This window comes from Myripristis murdjan, chromosome 16, assembly GCF_902150065.1.
Source record: "Myripristis murdjan chromosome 16, fMyrMur1.1, whole genome shotgun sequence".
Classification (NCBI taxonomy): Eukaryota; Metazoa; Chordata; class Actinopteri; order Holocentriformes; family Holocentridae; genus Myripristis; species Myripristis murdjan.
This window is the reverse complement of record NC_043995.1, coordinates 8642501-8665545: the sequence shown is the minus strand read 5'-3', so window position 1 is coordinate 8665545 and position 23045 is coordinate 8642501. Positions and strand designations below refer to the sequence as shown.

The 23045-nt window shown below is 39.7% G+C and overlaps 3 protein-coding genes across 8 annotated transcripts in view; 1 reads left to right on the top strand and 2 right to left on the bottom strand.

Annotated features, from left to right (window-relative positions):
• Positions 1-1479: 1479 nt before the first annotated feature.
• Positions 1480-5608, bottom strand: LOC115373788 (C-C chemokine receptor type 2). Of its 2 annotated transcripts, none has more exons than XM_030072362.1 (4): positions 5478-5608; positions 3870-4027; positions 3491-3681; positions 1480-2670 (listed from the first exon to the last, which is right to left on the bottom strand). In XM_030072362.1, exons 2-4 carry the CDS (start codon positions 3997-3999, stop codon positions 1960-1962), a joined length of 1032 nt encoding a protein of 343 aa, XP_029928222.1. In that variant the 5' UTR covers positions 4000-4027; positions 5478-5608; the 3' UTR covers positions 1480-1959. The 2 variants fall into 2 exon arrangements, with proteins under 2 accessions (XP_029928222.1, XP_029928223.1); XM_030072363.1 differs by lacking the exon at positions 5478-5608 and adding an exon at positions 4148-4324.
• Positions 5609-7530: 1922 nt separating this feature from the next.
• LOC115373874 (C-C chemokine receptor type 5-like) lies at positions 7531-11513 on the bottom strand. The gene is made up of 3 exons (XM_030072489.1): positions 11387-11513; positions 9710-9859; positions 7531-8633 (listed from the first exon to the last, which is right to left on the bottom strand). The coding sequence occupies exons 1-3, from the start codon at positions 11391-11393 to the stop codon at positions 7726-7728; spliced, it is 1065 nt and encodes a 354-aa protein (XP_029928349.1). The 5' UTR covers positions 11394-11513; the 3' UTR covers positions 7531-7725.
• Positions 11514-14358: 2845 nt separating this feature from the next.
• cobl (cordon-bleu WH2 repeat protein) overlaps positions 14359-23045 on the top strand; it is a 72084-nt gene continuing 63397 nt past the window's right edge. For all 5 annotated transcript variants that reach the window (XM_030072465.1, XM_030072467.1, XM_030072466.1 and 2 more), the window contains exons 1-2: positions 14359-14447; positions 14669-14799. In XM_030072465.1, the coding sequence (XP_029928325.1) occupies positions 14774-14799 (26 nt within the window). In that variant the 5' untranslated portion in view covers positions 14359-14447; positions 14669-14773. The remainder of the gene's footprint in view (positions 14448-14668; positions 14800-23045) is intronic.

The following is a 23045-nucleotide window of genomic DNA, read 5'->3' as shown; positions in this document are numbered from 1 at the left end:
GTTGTCTTGTCTTGTCGTGTTTTGTTTTGAGAGATGTGATCTCAGAGCACTTTTATAAGTATGCACAAAGCTTTTTCCCATAACCCCCCTCCCCAACACACCTACCAGCCAAACCATTAGCTCAACACATGCTGGGTGGTGGGCTGAGGGTTATGTAAACCACAGCTCTGTCGACACTTCCTGAAGATCAATTGCTTTTAGACATACGGTATCTTCTGAGACTCTGCAGATAGGTAAGAAACCACAAGTCCACATTTGCAGCCATGCATGCTCTCTCTGACCAGAGTGCAGACATGCCAACACACAGGCTGAAACTTGCTCAGAGCTCTGCTCATCAAATGGAGATGGTTTAACAAGTGGCACTGCCAGGGGCACAGTGACAGCTGTTTGGAAAGAAGTGTTGTACATAGAAAGCACAAGTATTTTTCTGAGTAGGGATGAGTTCTGACGAACACCTAAAGCCTTAGCTGTGAGTTGGCATAGTAATTTGCATATCTTTACATTTTCCACATACATTTTCATACAATCAGTAACTGAGCTCTAGGTGCAGAGAAACCAAGCAATCTGTAATGTTGTCTCTTTTGCTGCTTCTTTTGTTTTGGTATTCAGACAGGTTGTTACAGCTTGGCCACACCGGTGATATGACAGGTCGTGATATTTGGCAAATCAGGTCATATAGAAGGTGCGGGGCTGTCTCACTGAAACAGTTTCATGACCTTGCCTTGCAGAGCATTGCAGGATGCAGGTGCTCTGCATGTGACATTTTCAGTGGTGTACTGGTAGAAGGTATTGTTTATGATTTAGCTCAATGAGCTTTGCCTTCAGTTCAAAGACAAATGATGAAACACCAGACAATGCTTGTTGCAATTCAACTGTATATACATATGTATATATATATAGAGAGAGAGAGAGAGAGAGAGAGAGAGAGAGAAAGAGAGAGAGAGAGAGAGAGAGAGAGAGAGAGAAAGAGAGAAAGAGAGAAAGAGAGAGAGTTTATTATTATTATTATTGTTGTTGTTGTTGTTGTTGTTGTTGTTGTTGCTGTTGTTATTATTATTATTATTATTATCTTTTTTTCTAGTGCATTTCTCCACAGGTGTCTCTTGTTTCCAGTGCAGTTTCACAAGTAGGGTGAGCTCATCTTCTGGACAGATTCTTCCACTTTCAACACAGCATACCAGACTAGAGGACTTGTTCGGAGACGTTTTTGCAGTAAACACTTGTAAACAAAACATTGTGTGTGCACAGATGAAGGAAGTCTATGTAAAAAGAAGTGCTAATGACAAACAGTAATCATGTCTGCGCATGTAGGCACAGACACATGCACACACATACACACACACACACGCACACATGAATGCACGCACATACATATCAACACCCTTCCGCAAGACAAAAGTGTTGAGAGAGGGTGGTTAAATTTTCCAGTTAACTTGAAGCAAGTAGCAGCAATGTAGTTTTATGCTCTTTTTGTGGGTTTTATTTTAGTTTACAGGAAACAGTAAGATGACAGAACATTTTTAGTCACTGAAAAAAATGAACAAATAAATGAAAAAAAAAAACAAAAAACATTCCATTAAAAAACAGCAATGGCATTTACACGTGCTTTCAATCTCAGAGTTTATCATAAACATTTACATTTTCAGAATGAATCACCACTCTGACTTTACCTCGGAATTTAAGCAGGAGCTATTTTACATCATTTTTAAGTACTTCACACACACACACACACACACACACACACGCACTTACTTACTTACTTACAGCCCACATTGACATCTAACCCTTTCTAAAAGCAAAGGTGAGCCTTTCTCTCTCTCTCTCTCTCTCTCTCTCTCTCTCTCTCTGTCTCACTGCAGTCCTCCAGGAGTACAATGCATCAAATTCTAGTTGACCAGACTTTGTGCCCACAAGTTTCCATGTCCATGCAGTAGGAAGATAGCCTGAATGTATGAACCACTAATATTCTGATCTGACAGCTGTGTTGGAAGTCTCTTTATCTGTGGTGTCTCTCTGGCTGACAAGGCTTGCAGTACTCAGGTGTTCCAAGCGTAGGTATTTGGACAGCACTTTGCGAAGTGACATCCTGAATTTCTCCCCGACAAATGCATAGATGACTGGATTCACACAGCAGTGAGCCAGCGCTATGATCTCAGACACGTGTAAGGCAGATTTGATCATATTGGAAGACTCGCAGTTGTCTATGATCTCATAGATTTCCAGCGTCTGAACGAAAACAGTGATATTGTATGGCACCCAGCAGATGACAAACACACACACTATGGTGAATATCAGCTTGACAGCTCTGTTCTTTTTTGAGTTCCTGGACTTCTGCAGCACAAGGAGGATTTTAAGGTAGCAGAAGGCCATGACGGGAAGGCCCACGAAAAGCGCCACTGTGTTCTCGCTGAAGTTTCGCAGAATCTTCCAGGTGTTCTGTGTGTTGTCCGGGTACACTGGTTGGCATGTCTGGGAATCATCCTCCGTCACCATGTCAGCAAACACCACCTGTGGAGTTGCCATGGTGATGGATATGACCCAGACAATGATGCTTGCTGCTGTTCCGTAACGAAGAGTGCGGGCTCTCAAGGCCGACACAGCATGAACGATGGCCAGGTAGCGGTCCACGCTCATCAGGGTCACAAACAAGGTCCCACTGTAGAGCCCCAGCTATTCAGAAGGAACAAGAGGGAAGGAAATTACATGACATGACATTTGTCCAATTTTAATGCTTAAAGGGACGACAACTGTGCATTTTTTACATTAAAATGATTCTCAACATGCCAAAATTTGTTTTTCAGTATGTGACCTATGCAGCAATGTTAGCCATGAAAACATTTGCTATCATATTGTTTGCTGTGCTAGTTCTGACTAGCAGGACATTTTCAGATCACTTGGTTAGATACTCCAGGGGGAAGGCCCACTCAGCCCTGCTGGAAAGGATTACTGCAAAAAAAAAAAAAAAAAAAAAAAAAGAAAACACATTCTTGAGAACTCCCTTTTATTACTGTTGTTGACTTTCAGGAACTCTCAGATTGTGGTGGGCGATGAAGATGGCACTCAAGAAGAATACTAATTAAGAAAATCCTTGTTTTTCACTCGGTTACCATCTCTTAAAAATGTGGTGGTGATGGAAATGCTTAAAATGGATGGAAATTCCCTACTGCTTAAATTGTTAAAACACAAAATACAGAAAACACGCATTCTTACTGGTGTTGTTGCTTGAGAGGTGCTATGTACAATCATAGTAAGAGGAAGAGGAACAATAACAACAACAACAATAATGTTTTCCCCATCAAAAACCCTCAAATGATATTTCTTAAGGATCACCAAGCACTTTGCACCGCCCTTCTTTGCCCTCCATCCCCATCTGCCCATCAGTTCCATTTTACCATGATATCAAAATATAATTGATTTGTTAAGTGTTTAAGTGATTAAGTGTTCTAAATAAAACACACACAGGCTATATACAGAAACAAATTAGCTTCACCTGATAAGCACCTGTCATCATCTTACATGGAACCCGCCCATTTGACCAAAGATGGTTCTGGGAGGTGTAAGCCCAGAGGGGCAGGGTCAGGGTCATTATCAGGTCAGACAGGGCCAGGTTGAGGAGGCACACATCTGTCATCGTCTTCACTTTAATGTGCCGGGTGAGAAGCCACAGAACTGTGCCATTGCCTGTAGCAAAGAAAAGGAACACAGTGTTTACCCTCTAAATAAATGATACAATGTACCAAAATAAAGGCATTATTTATACAGGAAAACATTTTTAACTCTGATGTAAAGCCTTGACATCACCTAAATACTTAAAATCTAACAGTCTAATGTGTCAGCAATGTGTCAAATGTAGATTGTTTCAGACATACCTATCAGACCAATGCAGAATAGCAGGTAGAGAATAACTGGCAAGACTGAGGATCCCTCAAGCACAGCCGAATCGCAGTCTTGAGCATATTCAAACCCAGAGTAATCACAATTACAGTCTGTTGTATTCATACTGCCAAGTGAAGGACTGGAGCTGGAACTGAGGGGGACAGTGAATGGTCCTTTGGTTAAACAGTTAACTTCATATCAAGTTCTTAGGCATTCTTAGGTGTTCATTTCTTCAGTTTCTATTTTAACGTGGTGAGAAAATGCGACCCACCTTCACTGAAAAGGTTTAGTAAAAAGATATTGCTGCTTAGTAATATTCAACAAGTGATTAATCACAGCCTGTTTTGTTGGGACACATCTTTGACTCTACAATGAAACATGACTTCTTCTTGAACAGTGGTAGACAGGAAAGATGTGCTTCTCCTTTTTCTATTGCGTTGCACAGGATCTTGACTTAAAACAAGAGAGAGAATCGTTTCAGACATTTAGTCAGTGGGAATTAACCTAATTAGCATATTTCAAAAGGAGCCCAAGATGACAAAAGCACTGAGATTTTACTGGAAGAACTTCCATGCCCTTTGCGATGACCTTTTCAGGCACACACACTCTTCAGTGAGTCATGTCTGATTTTCCTAAACTTATACTACTAGCAGCCATTCTTGTCTAGCTCAAGACCAACACAATGTCACCTCAGCTCAATGCAGATCTCTAAATTTACCCTCTTTCCACTGTTTGTTTGAGCAGTGCTGTCCTAGCCTCTGAGGACATGCGTATCAGCTCTAGTCTACCTGACAGTGGACAGCTCTAGTCTACCTGACATGGACCGCATTTCATATTTCTCCTCACCTCATCACTTTTCTCATGTCCCTGTTGTCCATGCCCCTGTCCATTTGCCTGTTTTTGTCCTGGCACCTACCACGACTTAGTTTCTTCCAGTTTTATTGGGGAGTTGGTCCTTGTATGCGTATTGGCTCTAAGGCTGGCGGTCGACCGGTAGGTTTACTGTGTCCCGCTAGAAACTTGCTGTTGTTTGTCTGGTGTTTTGTTGTGAACTTGTGTTTGTGTTTCATCATTCTGTTGGACAGCTGATTGTTGCTTACTTTGGTCTTGGTACGCTCAATCTTTGCGACATCCTTTGAGACACTTAGTTACTGTTCATCAGTTTGAAAAGAAGTGGAGAAAGTGCTCACTAACAGGCATGTAAACAAATTTATGCACAAGATTAAAAATAACTAAATGTTTATGGAAAAATGATGAGGGATGTAAATTTAGCTCGTGAAACAGAACGAAAATCGTTTGTATTTTTGTTCGGTACGTTGTTTTAGTCTTGTAGACTTTCTGTAGGCATTTTTGTCTATGACTCTATATAAACTACAAACTCTTATCCTGATGATAATCACGATGATGCAAACCACATTTCTAAACTACACTCTCACAAATGCACACATATCACCACCTGCTACAACACACTTGCCGACCCTCACTTCCTGTGACTGACGTTATTTGTATGTGTGTGTGTGTGTGTGTGCGTGTTTGCGCAGGTGGTGAGCAATGGTTACTAACAGGTAAAAAATGAGAATAGTTAGTAGTTCAGTGCTTACCACTTTCACTCCCACAGTCGCTGCTCCTCTTAATTAAATCTTCTGATTTTGAGCAACAAGTTCAGAAATCAGCCTGTCAGCTTGCATTGTTTGCTTTTTCTGTCAAATCTCGCGAATCTCATTTCTGGTAAGGCGTACAAATGCATGGCTTTGACATCTCCTCTGCAAATGCCTGTGCCTAGGAGTGAGGTGTCTGTGGTTTTCTGAGAAATGTCCCTTTTATGTATGACAAAGTAGGAGCAGGTGGTGATGATGGAAGTGTTTTAATGAGTGTCAATTCTTTTTTCCCTCCCTTTCCTCTTTCTTTTATATAGCTTTAAAAGAACATTTTTCAAAATTATGCAAATAACATATAACACATTTTCACTTCAATACACAGTATGATAGTGCTCAGTGATGATTTATGACGGCAATTCCGATTTCCATTTTTTCACATTTGCATTCTTTAAATGTTAAGTGAAAAATTGTTGAGAGACACAATAACAATATGCTCATGTTTGAGGAGATTTGTTAGTTTGTTAGTTTTTCTTCTACAGGTTTTGCAGATCAGGCAGAGCCCTTGATAATTGAATGAACTGCTAAGGTCATCAAAGTTGCTGGCACTTTGATGACTTAGCAGCTCATATCACATTTTCTGTGGTAGAAAGTGACACTTGTGATGATGAAACCAGTATAAGGGTCCACACTATGGACATGTTGAAAAGCCCACTGAGATGCCATTGTGTGTGCTTCTTTTTTTTTTTAATTATTTTATTTTTTTTCCAGACTTGTCCAGACTGATACAGTGATCTGTGCACTACTGCAGGTGCATGATGTAAGTATGGTGAAGGTATTAGTTTTAATTCAAAGATGTATATTTCAAATACACATGATACATTATGTAAATAACACAGCTTTGGAGTTGCTGTAAAATATATTTTTTCACTTTCACAGAGCCAGGCTAATGACTCCCATAGGCTTCAGGTCATTACGCTAAGCTAACACGAAATGCTACCCATAGGAGCTGAAATACTGGGCATACAGAGGTGAAAACGGTACTGAACACCTTGTCTCAGTCTGGGTAAGTCGGAAAAAGAATATTTTCCCCAAAATGTTATTACTTTAGTGCATAGAAGGTGGTGTGTGCTATGAATTGGATGTCCTGAGGTTGGTATTCAAACATAGTATCACAATAGATACTACATGAGATGAGATTAAATGAGATGAGATAAAACTTTATTGAGTCCCATAGGGAAAAGTGGACAATTGCAGCAGCAAATATTAACAGAGTACAGCAAAAAGAAACAGGTCATAAATGAGGTTCTCTACATGCCAGCATTTGATAGTTTCAACACTAGAGCAAAGAAGATATAAATGTATATATGAAAGCATGAAAACATAACTACGGTATTCTCTAAAAATACATAAAAATTAAAAAATGTACATATATGAAGGTGTCTTAAGAGAGAGCATCTTCAAGAAGAATATACAATGTGTGAACAATGTGAAAGGCTACAGTACATATACTGTGGATAATGGACAAAAACCTTGGATTATATATATATATTTTTATCTCTGTTAATTTGACTTATCACCAAGCAAGGAAAACAGTAAAGGGAAAGGTTTAGAGGAAAAAGGTATTTTTGAATCATGGAGAACAAAAAAAATATATGTACCTAAACTATGTATATATAAACATGAATACAGGCATACTGGCATACTGTAAAAACAGTTTGGTAATTATTCCATACCAAAACTGTCCACTCTGGTGCTTGTTTATCAATTTGCAGCCTCAGCAAAAAATGTGTGAAAAGAAAAAGGAGGCATCATAGCTTTAAATGTTACATGCAGACGCAGGCAAGCTTTGTGGTTACCCTGCTGAAACCCTAAGGTACAGAGTTTCAGTCAAAGCAGAACACAAAGTTCTTCAATATCAAGGGAAAGGCTTTGCAAAGCATGTGAAAAAAAATCAACACCTTAATTTGTAAAATGCAAATTTATGAGGTGCTAAGATCATACAATCAAAAAATCATTGTGAATTTCTTTGAGAATGATGGTGAGGTGAAAAATCCAGTGCCCTGTGCAAATTAAATCATAAAGTCCCAACATGGCAAGTAGAACACATAGCAATCAGTGCAAAATAAACAAGGATAACATGGTGGACGGTAATAGAAAGAGTACTGGGGTAAAGAAAAATGGTTTCAGTGGAATGGTAAAACATTGTGGGTGTTTGGTGGTCTTAAAACACCTTTGAAGATCTACCATCCACCTACATGATGCGAGTGGAGGTAATCTCCGAGGACCTGGACACAATAGAGCTTTTCCTGAATGAGCTTTCTGACATGTTTCTGGGGGAGACCAGGAAACGACAAGGCACCCACTTCCTCAGCAACCTTTTCACACGCAGCATGAACTTCTGTCCCACAAAGGCATATATTATGGGGTTCAGGCAGCAGTGAGCATAAGCAATGCCTTCAGTCACTGGCAGGGACAAGTTCAACCCTGTGAGCATATCGCAATCATTGATCAAAATCCCTTGGTTGTGCAGGAAATTCAGGAGGATGACGATGTTGTATGGGGTCCAGAACAAAAAGAAGATAACCACTATTATGATGATCAGCTTAACGATGCGGTGCTTCTTGACAGTCCTCATTTTCACCAGTGTGGGAATGATCCTGGAGTAGCAAAATATCATCACCAGCAAGGGAATCACAAGACCCACAATGTTGGTCATGAAGATGTTAAAGTTGTCCCAGATGTTATCTTTGGTGTTGGAATTACATTTCCAATTGAAGTCCTCATATTTCACTTGTGTTAGGGCAAAAACTGGCAGGGAGATGCACAAGCTCAGCATCCACACTACCACGGTCAGAGCAATGCCCACCCTCAAAGTGCGGTGCCGTGCCATGGTGTGAGCGTGCATGATGACCACATAGCGGTCCAGTGTCATGACAACCATGAAGAAGATGCTGCCAAAAAATCCCAGCGTGTGGACGCCTGATGCGAAGTGGCACACAAAGTCTCCGAAGATCCATTCCTCGACAGCAGCGTAGTGGGAGTAGAAGGGCAGGGAGAAGACGAAGAGGAGGTCGAAGAGAGCCAGGTTGAGGAGGCAGATATCCGTCAGGGTGGTCTGGTTGCGGTGTTTCAGCAGAACACACACCACCAGGCCATTACCTTGGAGGAAAAATAAGTTCTTAATTCCCGGTGTACATCTTCAAATCTGCCTAAATTCACGTCTCTGTGTATCAGTTAGTCATATCTTCTGTCTTTCAAAAGCTGCGTTTACATGGACTCTAATATTCTACTACTAATCAGAATAATAGCCTGATCAGAATAAGAATGCCTGATGTAACCACCTCAACCACAAGAGACTTGCCCAATCAGGTCTGATTGGAAGGAATTTTCAATCAGGTTGAGGGGGCTGGTCTAAACCTTTGATAGTCAATTCAATAGGAAGATATTTGCACCTAATAACCATGTAAACATTTAATCTGATCGTTTATCTCTGTTTGCAATAATTATGCTCTTTTTACAGGCTCTCTACATGTCTGCCCACATGGAGGTAATACTGTGTGATGTGACGAGTTTCCAGGAGGGACAGAAACATGGCGGTAGCGAGACACAACTGCTCTGTGCCTGATAAAACTTTTTTGTTGTCAAGATGAAATCTTTAAAGGATTGTTGAACGCCTCCGTGGTCGAGACGCTCGAAACCACCAGTTGTGCAACAAGTTGTCTGAAAAGATGAATGAAGCTGGAATCCACCTATTCATCAAGAAAATCAAAAACCACTGGAAAAGGTTGAAGGCTGCCTATTGCAAAGCTAAAAGTCAAAACGGCAAAAGTGATTGCAACTCAGCCATTTTTCATGTCAACAGTCTTATGGACGACCTGATGAGAGAGCCGCCATTGGAAAACATGACTTAGCCTATATTATATTTATATTTCCAGCAGATTAGACACTTCCCAGCAGGCAGAACTACTTTGTGCATGTCAATAAAAAAAAAAGTTTAAATCATTGGGGCATATAAATGTGCATGCTATTGGATCACTTTCTTTTAGCATCTATGAAAACAGAATCTCAAACAAGAATGATTTAAACTGGGTTTTTGGAAGATATGTCTATGTAACTGCAGCTAGAGTATCAACTTGTAATGTGATGTGAGACATGCATTTCCACATATTTATTTATTTATTTTTATTTATTTATTTATTTATTTTGAACATATGCACATACACACAGACTCATACCTATGAAGCCAATGATGGTCACCAAACTGTAAAGGGTGGGCAAAAACACATGGCTGAAGTTTCTCACGCTGCTGTTGTTGCACGGGGCATAGTTCTCTGTGTCCTCATAATAAGCGGAATAGTCGGGTGTAGTGGTATTTTCTCCATAATCTGCAAAGACAGGAATTTTTGTTTTCAGTTAGTTGAATTATGTTCATGTGTGGAAACATATTTTAAATAGTTTCTCCCAGGGCTTTCAAATAAACGTTCGAAAGAAAATGGTCAGGTTGCCTGTATTGACAAACAATGATATCTACAGGCCTGTTAACCGTGGATCTGATAGGGCTACTGTCAGATTGTGTTTTGCTGTGATATAAATCCACACTTAAGGTTCACTGAGACGGCGGCTGACAGTGACTCATGCTGGCTCTTTCTGACACCTGGTGGCTCACACAGGTCATCACTGATTACTTGGAAGCATTCAGTCAACTCGAGAAATATTGGCACCCGTCATGAAAATAAGCAAGCACGGCTGCACATAATGAGCAACACACAAAATGGGTCATATTTTTGGATGCAAATCTATGGAGGGGCTGTGTGCTTATATCTTAACAAATTATTGTTTTTTTTGTTTTTGTTTTTTGTTGTTTTTTTTTTTTTTTAAACACAAACATTTATTTAAAGTATTAAAAAAAAATCCTGCAAAGCATAGGTTATTGGCATCTTTCCAGTTGATGTTTGGTGAAAGCTTCCCTCAGAGAGGAAAACAGCACTGAACTTCCTCTTATAATGTCTGACAATGCTGATTTGGCTAGTTTTGATTAAAAATATCCCGTTAGAAGAAGTCGCTATATGTCATCAATCATAACAAGAGCTCCCACCAGCCGCAAAATAGCCCCAAAACATCAGTGATCCCCACCATATTTTATACTGTGGGTATCAGCTGCTTTTTTTCTGTCTTTGTTGCAAAAACATGCTTGCAGTGTGCACAGAAAAAAAGTTCAATTTTGGTTTAACCTGACCACAACACATGATTCCAACTGCCATGGGCCGCTCTCAGTGAGAATTACTTTTCAAGTTGTGCAAAGAGCGTGTCGACGTGAAGGTGGCGTCTAACAGCTGATTTTAAAACTTGATAATGCCAAGACTGTGCTAAACTGTGCAGATTTGAAACTGTTCAACTCTTTGGGAGCTTTTTGATTATTACCCTGACAGTGCTCAGTGTTTTTTTTTTTTTTTTTTTTTTTTTTTTTTAAATCCATTTATGTATTTTGATTCCTATATCTTTGAGGGAAATAATACTACTACTAAAAAAGTAGTGGTAGTTTCCCCAAATATTTGAGCAGAAAATTAAAATAAAATTAAAAATAAATAAAATAAATTAATTGTTTGTAATTTTACAGTTATTTTCGCTCATTTTTCCAAGGGTGATTAACGATTCTTTGTGTTTCTGGATTACTAGTCATGCATGCATTTCGTTTTACGGATTTACTGACATGTACACAAAAGATAAAAGATCAAGACAAAAACCCAGTTCTGCCCATTTTCTCATTTCAGCAACACTTTTGTGTCGAATTACTCAAGACTTTACAGCAAATATAGGCTCATATATTTGTTATCAAGTTGCACAAAAATCAGCAATCCTCTGATACTTTATAGACTGTGACAAAAGGTTATAGTTGTTGAAAATGCACTGACCTGACATGGTGAGATTTCAGTATTGCCTTTTCCTGTCCAATAATGCACCCACAATCACTCTCCCTGTCAGTTTGCTGTCCTCTGTGTCCTGGGAGTCAGCTATACACAGTGCTGAAGTGGCTGTCTACAACTGAACAGTCCCTTATAGTGATGGGTGGCAGTCATACAGAAGTGCTAATCTTGTTTCCTGTACATGCCTTTATTGTGAAAGCAAGATTATTATCTTGAGACCACTGCTCACACTGCATACATTATATTATTTTTAGACAGCCAAAAAAGTCACACAAAACAAGCAGCACATCCCAGAACTCTATGGGTTCTGATATGGTCACAGCTACTGGGGAGATTTTCTCAAATAAGATAAGATGCTGATTTTGGGTTAAGGAGATGCAAAATTGTCTTCAGTATGTTTTTTTCAGAGACAGAATTGAAATTTATTTGGAGTTAGATCTATCATAGCAAAATGGCAAAGTATTAACACATGCAGCCAAAACATAAATAATCATAAATCCTACAATAACCATATTTGACAGGTAGGCCCCTATGCCCCACCGTGTGCAACCAAAGTCAGCTACTGGACCACAACATCCTCTGATCCCCAACTTTATACACAGATCTGAGCATCCGACATACACCAAACCACCATCATGACTCTTTCATGTTTTCTCCTATCTGTGCACAAAAATGAAGAAAGGGAAGTGAAGTACACAAACCAACCACAAACTGGCCCTGTCATATGACTGATACTAAAAGTGTCAAATAGTACACAACATGCTGTGTGAGCATGTTCCACCTCTGACCATGCATTAACACCATCGAAGCAAAGTGATGCCAAGTCTGTTAGGTGATGGAAAACACTTGCTGTTTTGTTTGTGACCCCAAATGCAACATTAATTTAGGTCCTAACCTATAGTGTGTAGTGCAGCAACATGTTTTTTATTCCTGTATATTATAAATTCATGTTGATTTACTCTTTCACTGACAAAAGACCACACCAATTGGATTCCAATTTGAAATAGCCAGTTGTATAGTGGAGAACCGAAATGATGTACTGAGGGTCCAGGGAGAAGGATGAGGGATGAAGGGATGGAGGGATGCGGGTCGAGGGTTATGTGTTGAAGGGATGTAGGGATACAGGTAACCATTAAAGGATGAGTGTCTGGGGATGAGGGGAAACTATGAGGTTGAAGAATGGAGACGTGCCTAAAGTGCCTACAAGTCTCAGATTGCTTTGTGATTAAAACCAACAGATGTCAGGGATGAGAGTGATCTACCAAAATTACTAAGCAAGTCAACTGCCAGCAAGCATACACAGCTGACTGCAACTGCTGTTAAAGTATTTCCTGCGGATTTCTTTCTTTCTTTCTTTTTGTCTCAGAGCATGCTTGGATACACAACAGTGTTACTATTTTTGCCTTTGCTGTTTGAAGAAGTAGTCCTTCCTTTTTAAGTCTTGTTTGGTATCTGTGTTTTTGCCGAGTGCCTTTTTGCAAGGCACTTCACCCTGCTTTTATGCATGAATGCTTACAAAATATAAAATGTCCTCTTCTTCTAAAATTGTTACTATGACTATGATTAGTGTTATCATCCCAGTGTTAGAGTATTTGGCCATCACACTACCTGACCCTGCTCTCCGCGACAGGCAGCCACATTCCTGGAACGCACAGCACACGGACATGCAGTAGTCCTTGAGCGACCTCTTGTGGACGATCAGGCGTTAGTCGTACAAGGGAGGAGTTACAGCTGAATTAGTTATCACAAAGCATGCCGGGAGAAATGGTTTGAATTCTCATTGTGGAATTTCAATGAGATATTGTATCAAGTGACGTTTTTGTCCTCTGCATAGTTTAATAAGAGGCCTGTGGGCCAAATGAGTAATGTGCAAAGTTTGCATCCTTGTTTTCTTCTTCCTCTTGTTCTTGCATTGGTGATGCCATTATCATTATTATTGATATTGTTGTTGTTGTTGCTGTTGTTGTTGTTAATGCTGTTGCTGCTGTCGTTGTCGTTATTATTTCATTTGTGCTGCCTCGTTTTATTTCAGCTGTTATTGCTGTAGACTGTAGTTAACACATTTTAACACTTTTTTTTTTTTTAATTTGAAACTTGTTTATATAATAAGTGCATGCTCGAGTCTGTAATTGCGTTATGCTCTCGTGTACTCTTTCGTTTGTGTTTGTGTGTAAATATTTGCGCTCCGCTTTTACCTGCAGCGGTGCCGCCGCTTGCCAGCTGGTGCCGCTCAGTGAATCTCCAGTGAGGATGATTGACGTGAGATCTGCTGACGAAGGCGGGCTGCAGGGAGCTGCGTCAAGTTACACAGACAGAGCCAGGAACGGAGCGGAAGTTAAATGGATTGCCTTCAAAGTTAAAGTATAAAACTCAGAAAAGGAAGACTGAAAACAACTGGAAATATATATATTTTTTTAATGAACGTACGTTTAGAAATTCTATGTATTGTGTTATTTCAACGTATATCAATGCATGCTTTATATTGATACTACTACTACTACTACTACTACTACTGCTACTACTACTACTACTACTACTACTACTAATAATAATAATAATAATAGTGCCATAATTTGTCCATATGTGCAGTACATGCATTAATATATTCAGTACACAACTGTATCAAAACAAAAAGCTTTGATTAAGTTGTAATCTTCTCTTTATCTCTTCTCCCTTATAACTGGTATAGACTGAATGAGCAACTCAGTAAGACACTGTGTTTTCTCCTGGATTCATCTCATCAGTGCAAGTCCACTTTATGAAAAGTTAGTGCCTCTCGTATCTTGATATCAAAACACACACAACAGAGCCATTTTTATGTATCATAGTGTCATATTTTATAGAGTCCCTCTTTGTTAGACTTGCTTACTCAAAAGTTGCAGTACTGTATGTTTGCAACTGAGGCTTTTATTTAGATTTGAACCGGATGTCGCGTCTCTGATTTGGCTAGGTTGATACGGGTGAAGGGAAGATCAGTTGAGGTAAAGCGAAGATTATATCAAGTGGACTTGACAAGTGCGAGAATGAGTCAGTAGCGTTTTTGGACAAAGTAAGTTGTTCCTCTTAATGATATAAGTTTGTTCAGTCTCGTTGCGAAGTCAGTTTATTTTAGCCTTCGCTGAGACTTTGCGGTCTTTGTGCCTCAGGTCACACTGAGTGACCGTGTCATCTTTGCGCACTGTCACTTGTGGTATGGTCTGTCTGTTTTAATAGAAAACACATTACGCAGGCCTGGAAAATGTGTCTGGTGTAACTTTTCCGTGCTCCCAGGTGATAAATGGACACCCACGGGGTTTAGGAGCAGAACCTGGCTGTCCAAGATACTGAGGGTATCACTTGGAGTTGGATAATCAAAGTGCCACATTCACAGCAGTGATGGAGTCCAGCCGACCGCCTGTAGGGTAAGGCACTATTTGAAAATAACTGTCGTCGTCGGTTTGAAATGTTTGCCTTTATTAGCCTCTTCAGTTGTACTTAAAAAGTCTCCAAATGAGCATTTTAATGTGATTGAACTCGAGCAACAACCTATATATACTGTGTGCTTAAATCACATTAGTCATTGTTTGTATTAAGGCTATAGAGTGTGGTTTACAGTTGGCTATGAAGTTCATTGATTGTCTGACTTTTGATTCCCTCAATACATCAGTTTAGAAAGTTCATTCTTACAGTGAGAGTGACATTAGAAGACTTAATAATGATTTTTTTCCACTTTTGGTTTCTTATTTGTGATTAATGAGGGCTGCTGAGAGGCTGGTTCTGGCTGATCCCAGCAGCTCCACCGTACAGGCTGCAGTGACAACAGAGAGAGCATTCCAGCAGGCAGAGTAGCCTTCCCTCTGCATTCACCTTCAGTCTCAGCTTTGCCACACACACACACACACACACACACACGAGGCACAGTAAGTCCGTTCAGGAGCTAAGCTTAGTGCAACAGTGCAGTTTGTTTCTGTTGGAGTGAGGCTGATGTGACCCCTGTCGGTGGAGCAACAACAACCGTGGGTGCCCGCCACAAAAGTGTCTTTTATTGTATTGTTTGAGGGCTTGGTTCGTAAATGTGCTGTCTCTTTGGCCCTTTTGTCACAGCATCAGTTGGCCCAATGTGTTGCTGTAACTGCCACCTCTTCCCATACTGTCTGAGACAAAGACAATACAGGAATATAAGGTCAATCCCACTGGTTAACTGCTGATTATAGAGATACTGTGTAGGGAAATGTCACCTGACCACATATTACCCTATGTTCTCTAACAGTGCATGCAAGCTATGACTGCGGTGGACTTCCTGTTCTAGTGTGTATTTTTTTTTTTTTTCATCCCCTGTATTTATTCATTTATGCATTGCTGACAGTGAATTTGAATATCACAATGCGCTACTGTTGAATATAATATCCACACAGGATGTAGCCCATTCGTTTCCGGTTTATCTTGGAGGTAAACAGTCCCTGGCCTTTTAGATAACAGGTTGTTTGTCAAACCGGTAGAACGGTATTGTACAAAGTGATAGAGTGTACTCAGAGAGGGTTTTCATTCCCAAATTCCGACTGTTCAGTTTGGATTCCGACTGTTAAGTTTGGATTTTCGCAACATGGAATTTTTCTATTGTAGTTAGTTATTTCCAATATGTCGGTGATTCTATCCGCGGAAAACCTACTTTTCAAGCAGCCAAGCATAATGAGCTATATTTCCATGCCATTACTGTTTTGTAACCGCTGACATTTGTTTTTTTTTTTTTTTTTTTTTTTTTTTTCCAGTAGTGAATATCTTATTTGTTCAAGTTTTGGTAGAGGACCAGAGAGGAACAGACTTATTACAACTTACTACAAACTTGTTATTAAGGTCAAGAGTGTATAATGTCTTAGTGGATATGCACAAACTGTCTTTAGGATAAATAACCTCTTTTTCAGTATCAGTTGTGGACCTGGGTGTTACCTGGACATTAATGATGGTAACCGATTATATGTGATGCTGACTTCATCAAAACTAAACTTAACAGTGTTAATTTGCACTGGTTTTGTAGAACCTTCCATACAATAATCTTGAGTTAGTGTGTTTTGTAAAAGTGCAGCAGCAGTGCAGTTAGGATGTAATTATAAGTGTGTTCTGCAGTTCTTCAGATCTACAGTATGTGGTGTGATACTGTTGGAGAAAGTGTTGAAAAGCTGAAGGAAGACAGATCTAGCTCCCTTCTGACGTTTCAACGAAAGGCCACCTTAACCAGATAGTCTTTAACAGCAAGGTTTTAGACAGCAGAGATCGTTTTGGCTAAATTACAAAGTGGACCGGTCACAGTGTCAGTTGACAACGGAGCTAAAGTGCTTTTTCACTGCGTCTGTGTGTGACATCTCTGTCCATATAAATTACCATGACAACTCCCATTGTGTTGTGATCTCTGTCTTTCGTCATCACACAGGGAGTTGCTATTTTACTACATTTCCTGGTCCTAATGAAGCCCAGTCCATAAAACCACATTCACACACACACACACACACACACACACACACACACACACACACACACACACACACACACACACACTCACACATACACACACACTCACACACAGAACAGATGTACAGACAACAAGGGAAGACGACACTGTTCTTTTGATGGAAATAAATTTGTATCTGGATTTTGAAATCTGAGCAGTCGGTGAGAGAGTGAGTGTGTGTGTGAATGTGTGTTTGTGTGCATGTACTTCAGCGGTGACAGAGAAGTGGACTGAATGAAGTCTTAGTTTCTAGCTCTACAAGCCTGTAATTAAGGACAGACACAAAAGACGACTTGCTCTCCTACAAAGTGAATGCTGGCTCCTCACAGGGTGAGCTGCTCTGAGATCAAGATTAGCCAAATCTGGCAGCTAACATGCTGGTGAAGATGAACGTTTTGTCATTGTAATGACATTTCCTTAGGGCAATGGCTGTTTACTTCCTCACCTCAGGACTTTGGAGAAAATTTGGAGGAGTTTTGGATATTGTATAATCAGTTTTTAAATGGGGATTTTTAGTATATGTGTGTGGTACATCACTTGGCCTTCAGATAAACCTGCTCCTGATTTGTTTTTGCTCCTTTGTGTGGGTTGAATCACTGTGTGTGTTTATTGTTCTCACAGCAGTTCCAGTCCTCTGTCTAAAAATTAGCAGTATACACAGCAGTCTTAATTAGCACGCTGGTGTTTTCTTCTATACATGTCTGGACCTGGTGTGTGTGTGCGTGTACTGAGAATGAGCCAGAGCGCACAAAAACACTTCTATGAATACAAGCAGTTTCAGTCCAGAGTCCTCTGATTGATGTGGTTTTGTTACACTTTCAATATTATTTTCATTATTCGCCTTAACAATAAGTTATGTACAAGCAACCTACACAAACAATGCAGAATGGAAAGAATTCACAGCTCAAATGAATTCTGTGTTTATTGCATTCCCTATGAAAGGCTTTGTCCTGACATTATAGTGCTGTTATAATCTTCAAAGGGTTTAACAGACCTTTCAGGAGTTTAACAGACCTTTTCTGTTTCTCTCTTTTCTGGAGAGGTAATCACTTATGGCATCAGGGCCTCATGAGTTTACATTTGATCACATGGTCCAGTTGTCTGGCAGGATGAACTTCCCACACCCTCACTCTGATAGACACCTTTGTTGACATTTATTACCTTGTTGGCTCGGTGCAGTCCCAGCCTTTTGCATCTTTTAAAGGTGCATTGTGCTGAGGGATGATTTCAATGAAAACCTTTAGATAGACCTACAGCTGCCAAAAAACGTGGAATGAGCATGTAATTTATGTAGACCCAAGCATCAAATTGCATGCTTATTTGATGTTTTCACTGACACTGATCCATGGCAAATTTACATACTGCATCCCTTAAGACAAAGAAGCATCCTGTAGATTTTATGTTAGCAGGCCTCAAAGGGCCTCATGACATACAGTGAAATAACAAATAAGTTGCCTGCAATGTGGCGATCTGGGCTGCCTCACTCTTGGTAGCTCTTACATTTGTCATTAAATTATGTGGTTGTGCTTGCATCTGTGTCTTTTCAAAGTGATATTTTCATGGAAATTCCAACAAAGGCCAAGTAGACAGATAATCCAGATAAATACAGCATGGAATGACAAATAACAGCCCATTGCTTCTCAGACCACACCCAGGGATAATTACTGGCTACCAATTGTCCTGTTTGTGCGTATGTGTGTATGCCACCAGGCACATGCTCATTAATCAGCCACATGTGGCTGTTGGACTTAGCCCTTTATTTTCCTTTTTTTCATTGTGTGTTGTTTATTGTATACATGTGTGTCTGCAAGTCCATACAGTGTCCTAAAACAGTGGTTTTCTAAGTTGGGTCTGGGGACTCTCAGGGGTCCATGAGGGCCTTCCAAAAAGTCCTCAGCAAAATGAGGAATAGTTTAAGTTGACTAACTACAACAATTAATGAAAATGTTCTTTGAATCACAGTGTGGCCAAGGACAATGTCCAGGTCGCAGGAGCCACAAATATTATTTATCTGTTTTTTGTTTTTTGTTTTTTTAAAGTAAAATGTGTGACAAAATACCTTTATAAATAGAGTATTACAGAGATGCCTTGACATACAAATGATACTTTCCAGAGATAAAAAAAAAAAAAAAAGAAAAAGAAAAACCATGTTGGTTTGCTACAGACCTCAGCAAAAATGACATCATCATCATCATCATCATCATCATCATCATCATCATCATCATCATAATTTTCTGTAAGATATCGTCTATCATAGCACACTGATGTTTGTGGCTGGCTGTAAAGTTCTCATGTACCACTGTACTCTGTATGCCAAGGCTAACTGCTCTTCATTATCTATTGGAGGCAAACACATTGCTCACATTCATTTGAAGGTGATTCTTGGCATGCTTCACTCCCATCTTTGCACATCAATATCAACAACAGCTGGAGTATTTGGTTAGTTTTGGTTTACAAGAAAAAGATTATAGGCCTACTGTTGAGCTGAGGGTGAAATATAAGTTCATGGAAGCTGGTTCTGGATGCCATTTGTGTAGGAGACAGCTATTTTATGTAAATTTTTGTCAAAGATTTGATTTTATTTATTTGGTTGCTGTATATTTATGTGGCTGGGACAGAAGTAACCACCAATAGGAATTCAGTGGTGCACCTGGGTGTCTTTTGAAGTGAAACCATCACAACATGGCTGCATGAACACAGCAGGTCAAGGGTCCAAACTGACCTTCATCACTTGACATATGTTTGATTAAAGCTATTTATTTATTTACTAAAAAAGCTGAAGAAACATGCAATCATTTAGCCTTACAGGATAATAAAATATGCTGCCTATCAGACATCATCATCCTGAGAGATTCAACACTGCCAATGAAAGGGCTTTCCTTGTTTGCTGTTTGAGTAAAGTGGCGCCGCTTTGCTCAGACAGTAAAACAATAAAATAAAATATTAAATTATATAAATAAAAATATTAAAGAAAATCAACTCTTCAGTTGTCAAAACGTTTGTCTCTGTACTCTCAGCATCAACCACTGTATCTGCTTGCATTGTGTTTGCTGGCGATGGTACCACTGCTGTCCCACTGTTCCCAAACAATCCCACAGTGCATTTCAGACACCACGTGATTAGGCAACATGGTGGTACAATGTTGGGCTGCACGATATAGACAAAATTTCATACCTTGATGTTTATGCCAAATATCTTGAGAGTGATGCGATACACAATATGACTGTGGGTTCACACTTCACAAAATATTATTTTGATCAAAACAGACTAATCACTGTCTTAGGTGAACTCACACACACAAACTACTCTCCAATTACATTAGTAGGATCTCTGGAACCCAACTTCGTAGTGACTCAGAAACAAGGCTTGACATTCTTTGCTAATCATATTTTTTCCCATGTTTTTGGAAGAAATCAAGGGAATTTGGATTTATGTGATAATTTGTAATAATATGTAATCTGTATGCATGTAGTAGATTCATCACTTTGGATTTATTTGGCAAGTATGACACCAAGACAGTTTCATAACTAACACAAAGCAAAATATTTTTGGAGGTTCAGAACATGAAAAAGTTTGAAAATCCCTATGACCTAAATCATTCTCATGCAGTAGATGGGCTAAGATAATGTTACCCCTCAGTGGCCTGCCTTTTCCTGCTTGGGTCTCAAGCGATGGGAGATTTTGAGACACATGCAGAGGCAGCCTCCCCACCCAAAGCCACACCCTGCACAACATTTTCTGCATTTAGAGTTTTAGGGTTTGTGTGGTGAACTGCTAGCTGAATATTGCTGAGTAAGGGAGTTCCCTAGTTTTTCGACTGACTTGAAGGCTTTTTGTGTTTTGCAAAGGAAAAAATAACATTTTAGTGTACTTTTTATGCACCCACATCTGCACATGTAGTCATGTTTTTTGGGTTAAACTGAAGCCAAGGGAGGCGAGACAAAGTGCTTTGAGGCGGTGCACTGTTGGCAGTGGTACAGGATGTGTCGGGCAATATCTGTGTCCATTTTACAGACGAGACCGCCCTGTTTCAAATACCCACACTCTGCGTTAAATATAGCGCTGAGAGGGTGTGGATGCAATGCTTCCTTGAGCTTGTTCTGAAAGTATGGAAGCCCAAACAAGTGTGTTCCAGATTTATATCTGGCCAAAGTCCACACTGACTGAATGTATTAGAATGAAAACATCTTACATTTGTTCATTGTCTCAGTTTGAAAAATTGTCTGTGCGTGATCACGCACGTAGCAGACTGATGGAGCTTCTGGTTGTTGCACTTTGTTTAATCCAGTTGCATATGGTTTAGGTCTGTCCATAATACTACACAGATGAGATGAAGGTTAACTGCATTCACATATTAACATTATATAGGCACTTTGAAAAACTTCTTTTATCTTTAATTGATTGATATGTGCAACCAAATTTCAAATGGTTAGTGCACCCAGTAGTAATTTATTGTAAAGACAGGTTGAATGTAATTGATGGGTTTTTGGTCTGTGCACAATCAAAGCAATAGTGGCTGTTTGTTGATTTCCCCCTAAGTAGGTTCAGAATTAGAAAAAACATTTTTTCTTTTCCAAATTTTTTTTCCATGTTATACAACATTGTCACATATATATTCTGTATCTGCTGGTTGCAGTGCTTCATGAAAGCAAGATCAAGCTTAAATTGAGTGAAATATTCAAACCCACAGTGCCATTGTTTCATGGCTCCCGCATTCACATCAGATAGTAAATGCTGAGGTGTCATGGATCATATTATACACATTTCCTTGCAATTCAGCAGGGCATATTAGGTATCTTTGTAAACTTACAAAATTCATATGTAATGATGAAACCACCGATGGGAGCAGCACAGTTTAAAGAAGGTAATATGGCTAAGGCTAATATGGCTAAGTCTGTATTGATACAATTTTGTTCCTTTGGCTCCACTGTGTTATCTGACAGTTGACAATCTCTGTCCCAGCTCATGACTAGTATTGGCAATCAGTGTCCTACCAGACATGTACAGTACAGGGTATCTGTCTCTACACTTGTTATGCAGCTGCTCTAGACTGCTCCAGGCTATTTCTGGAAACCTGCTGTCAGACGGTAGTCACTGTGGTAAGAGAGTTTGTGGAAGAGGAAGACCGACGTGTTATGTGTGTGTACAGAGTGGAGGGACCACTCTAACAGCAACTGTTATCAGATTTGCTGATGGAGCAAAGATGAGGAAATGCTTTTCTTGTGTATTAGTTTAAATGTCTTTGATTAATACTCATTCTGCAGCAAGGATTTATCTACATTATTGAGGGAAAAAGTACCACCTTTTATTAGCATGTCAGTAATCTAACAGAAAGTATCATTGTCAGGACATAATTACAAAACTATCACTTTCTGTGTCAGAGCCTTACATCCCCACAGTTTCCAATTATTGTCCTACTTCAAGTTCATGGAGGCATATAGTGCCCTTCAGAATTAAATATAATGATATCTTTGACTGAATACCTCATTATCAATATTATGATTATATTGTAGGGATCACTGATAGTTCTTTAATAAAATACACACAAGACAAGCTTTAAGACACAAGCTTTTATAAACAGTCCTTGGTAATGTGGATATGCTTTTCGTCACTTTTTCTTAATCTTTATTAGTGCACATATACAAGGTTATTCAGTTGATGTAATTCACCATAAGACATCCAACAGAAGTAAGTCAGGGGGTTACCTAAAAGCTGCTGTTTGCTAAAAAGCAACACAGTCTGTTATATAACAGTCTACTCTCATCTGTCCAGCTGGATCTCTAATTGAACAAGCAGCTCAGGGAATAGAGAACACACTAATGGTTGTTTCCTGTTGTTCTGCTTCTCCATTCCATCTTTCCCTCCTTATGATGGCCCTTCCCTCCTTCCATCCGTCCTGTGGGACTGCACCCATCTATCCTTTCCTCTTTCCTCTCTGCGCATAAGGGGCCTTGTGCCACCTTAGAGAACTCCTCATTCCTCTCTATTTTCATTTTCTCGCCCCTTCCTTCCTTCTTCTCTCCATTCCTCCCACCTCTGTAGGCCTACATGCCACCCAAGAGCTTTCTGTCCACAGCAGCTGGTGTCCAGGGAAAGAGACAGTTCATATGAAATGACTATGACACATTGTCTAGTTCCAACAGGAAAATAAGTACAATGACC

Coding starts and splice junctions, on each gene's coding strand:
- LOC115373874 (XM_030072489.1), bottom strand. Junction 8,634..9,709: donor GACCATCATTGGCTTCATAG/GTATGAGTCTGT, acceptor TTTTCCTCCAAG/GTAATGGCCTGGTGGTGTGT.
- LOC115373788 (XM_030072362.1), bottom strand. CDS start 3,999: ATGAATACAACAGACTGTAATTGTGATTACTCTGGGTTTGAATATGCT. Junction 3,682..3,869: donor ATTCTGCATTGGTCTGATAG/GTATGTCTGAAA, acceptor TCTTTGCTACAG/GCAATGGCACAGTTCTGTGG. Junction 2,671..3,490: donor TGATGACAGGTGCTTATCAG/GTGAAGCTAATT, acceptor CCTTCTGAATAG/CTGGGGCTCTACAGTGGGAC.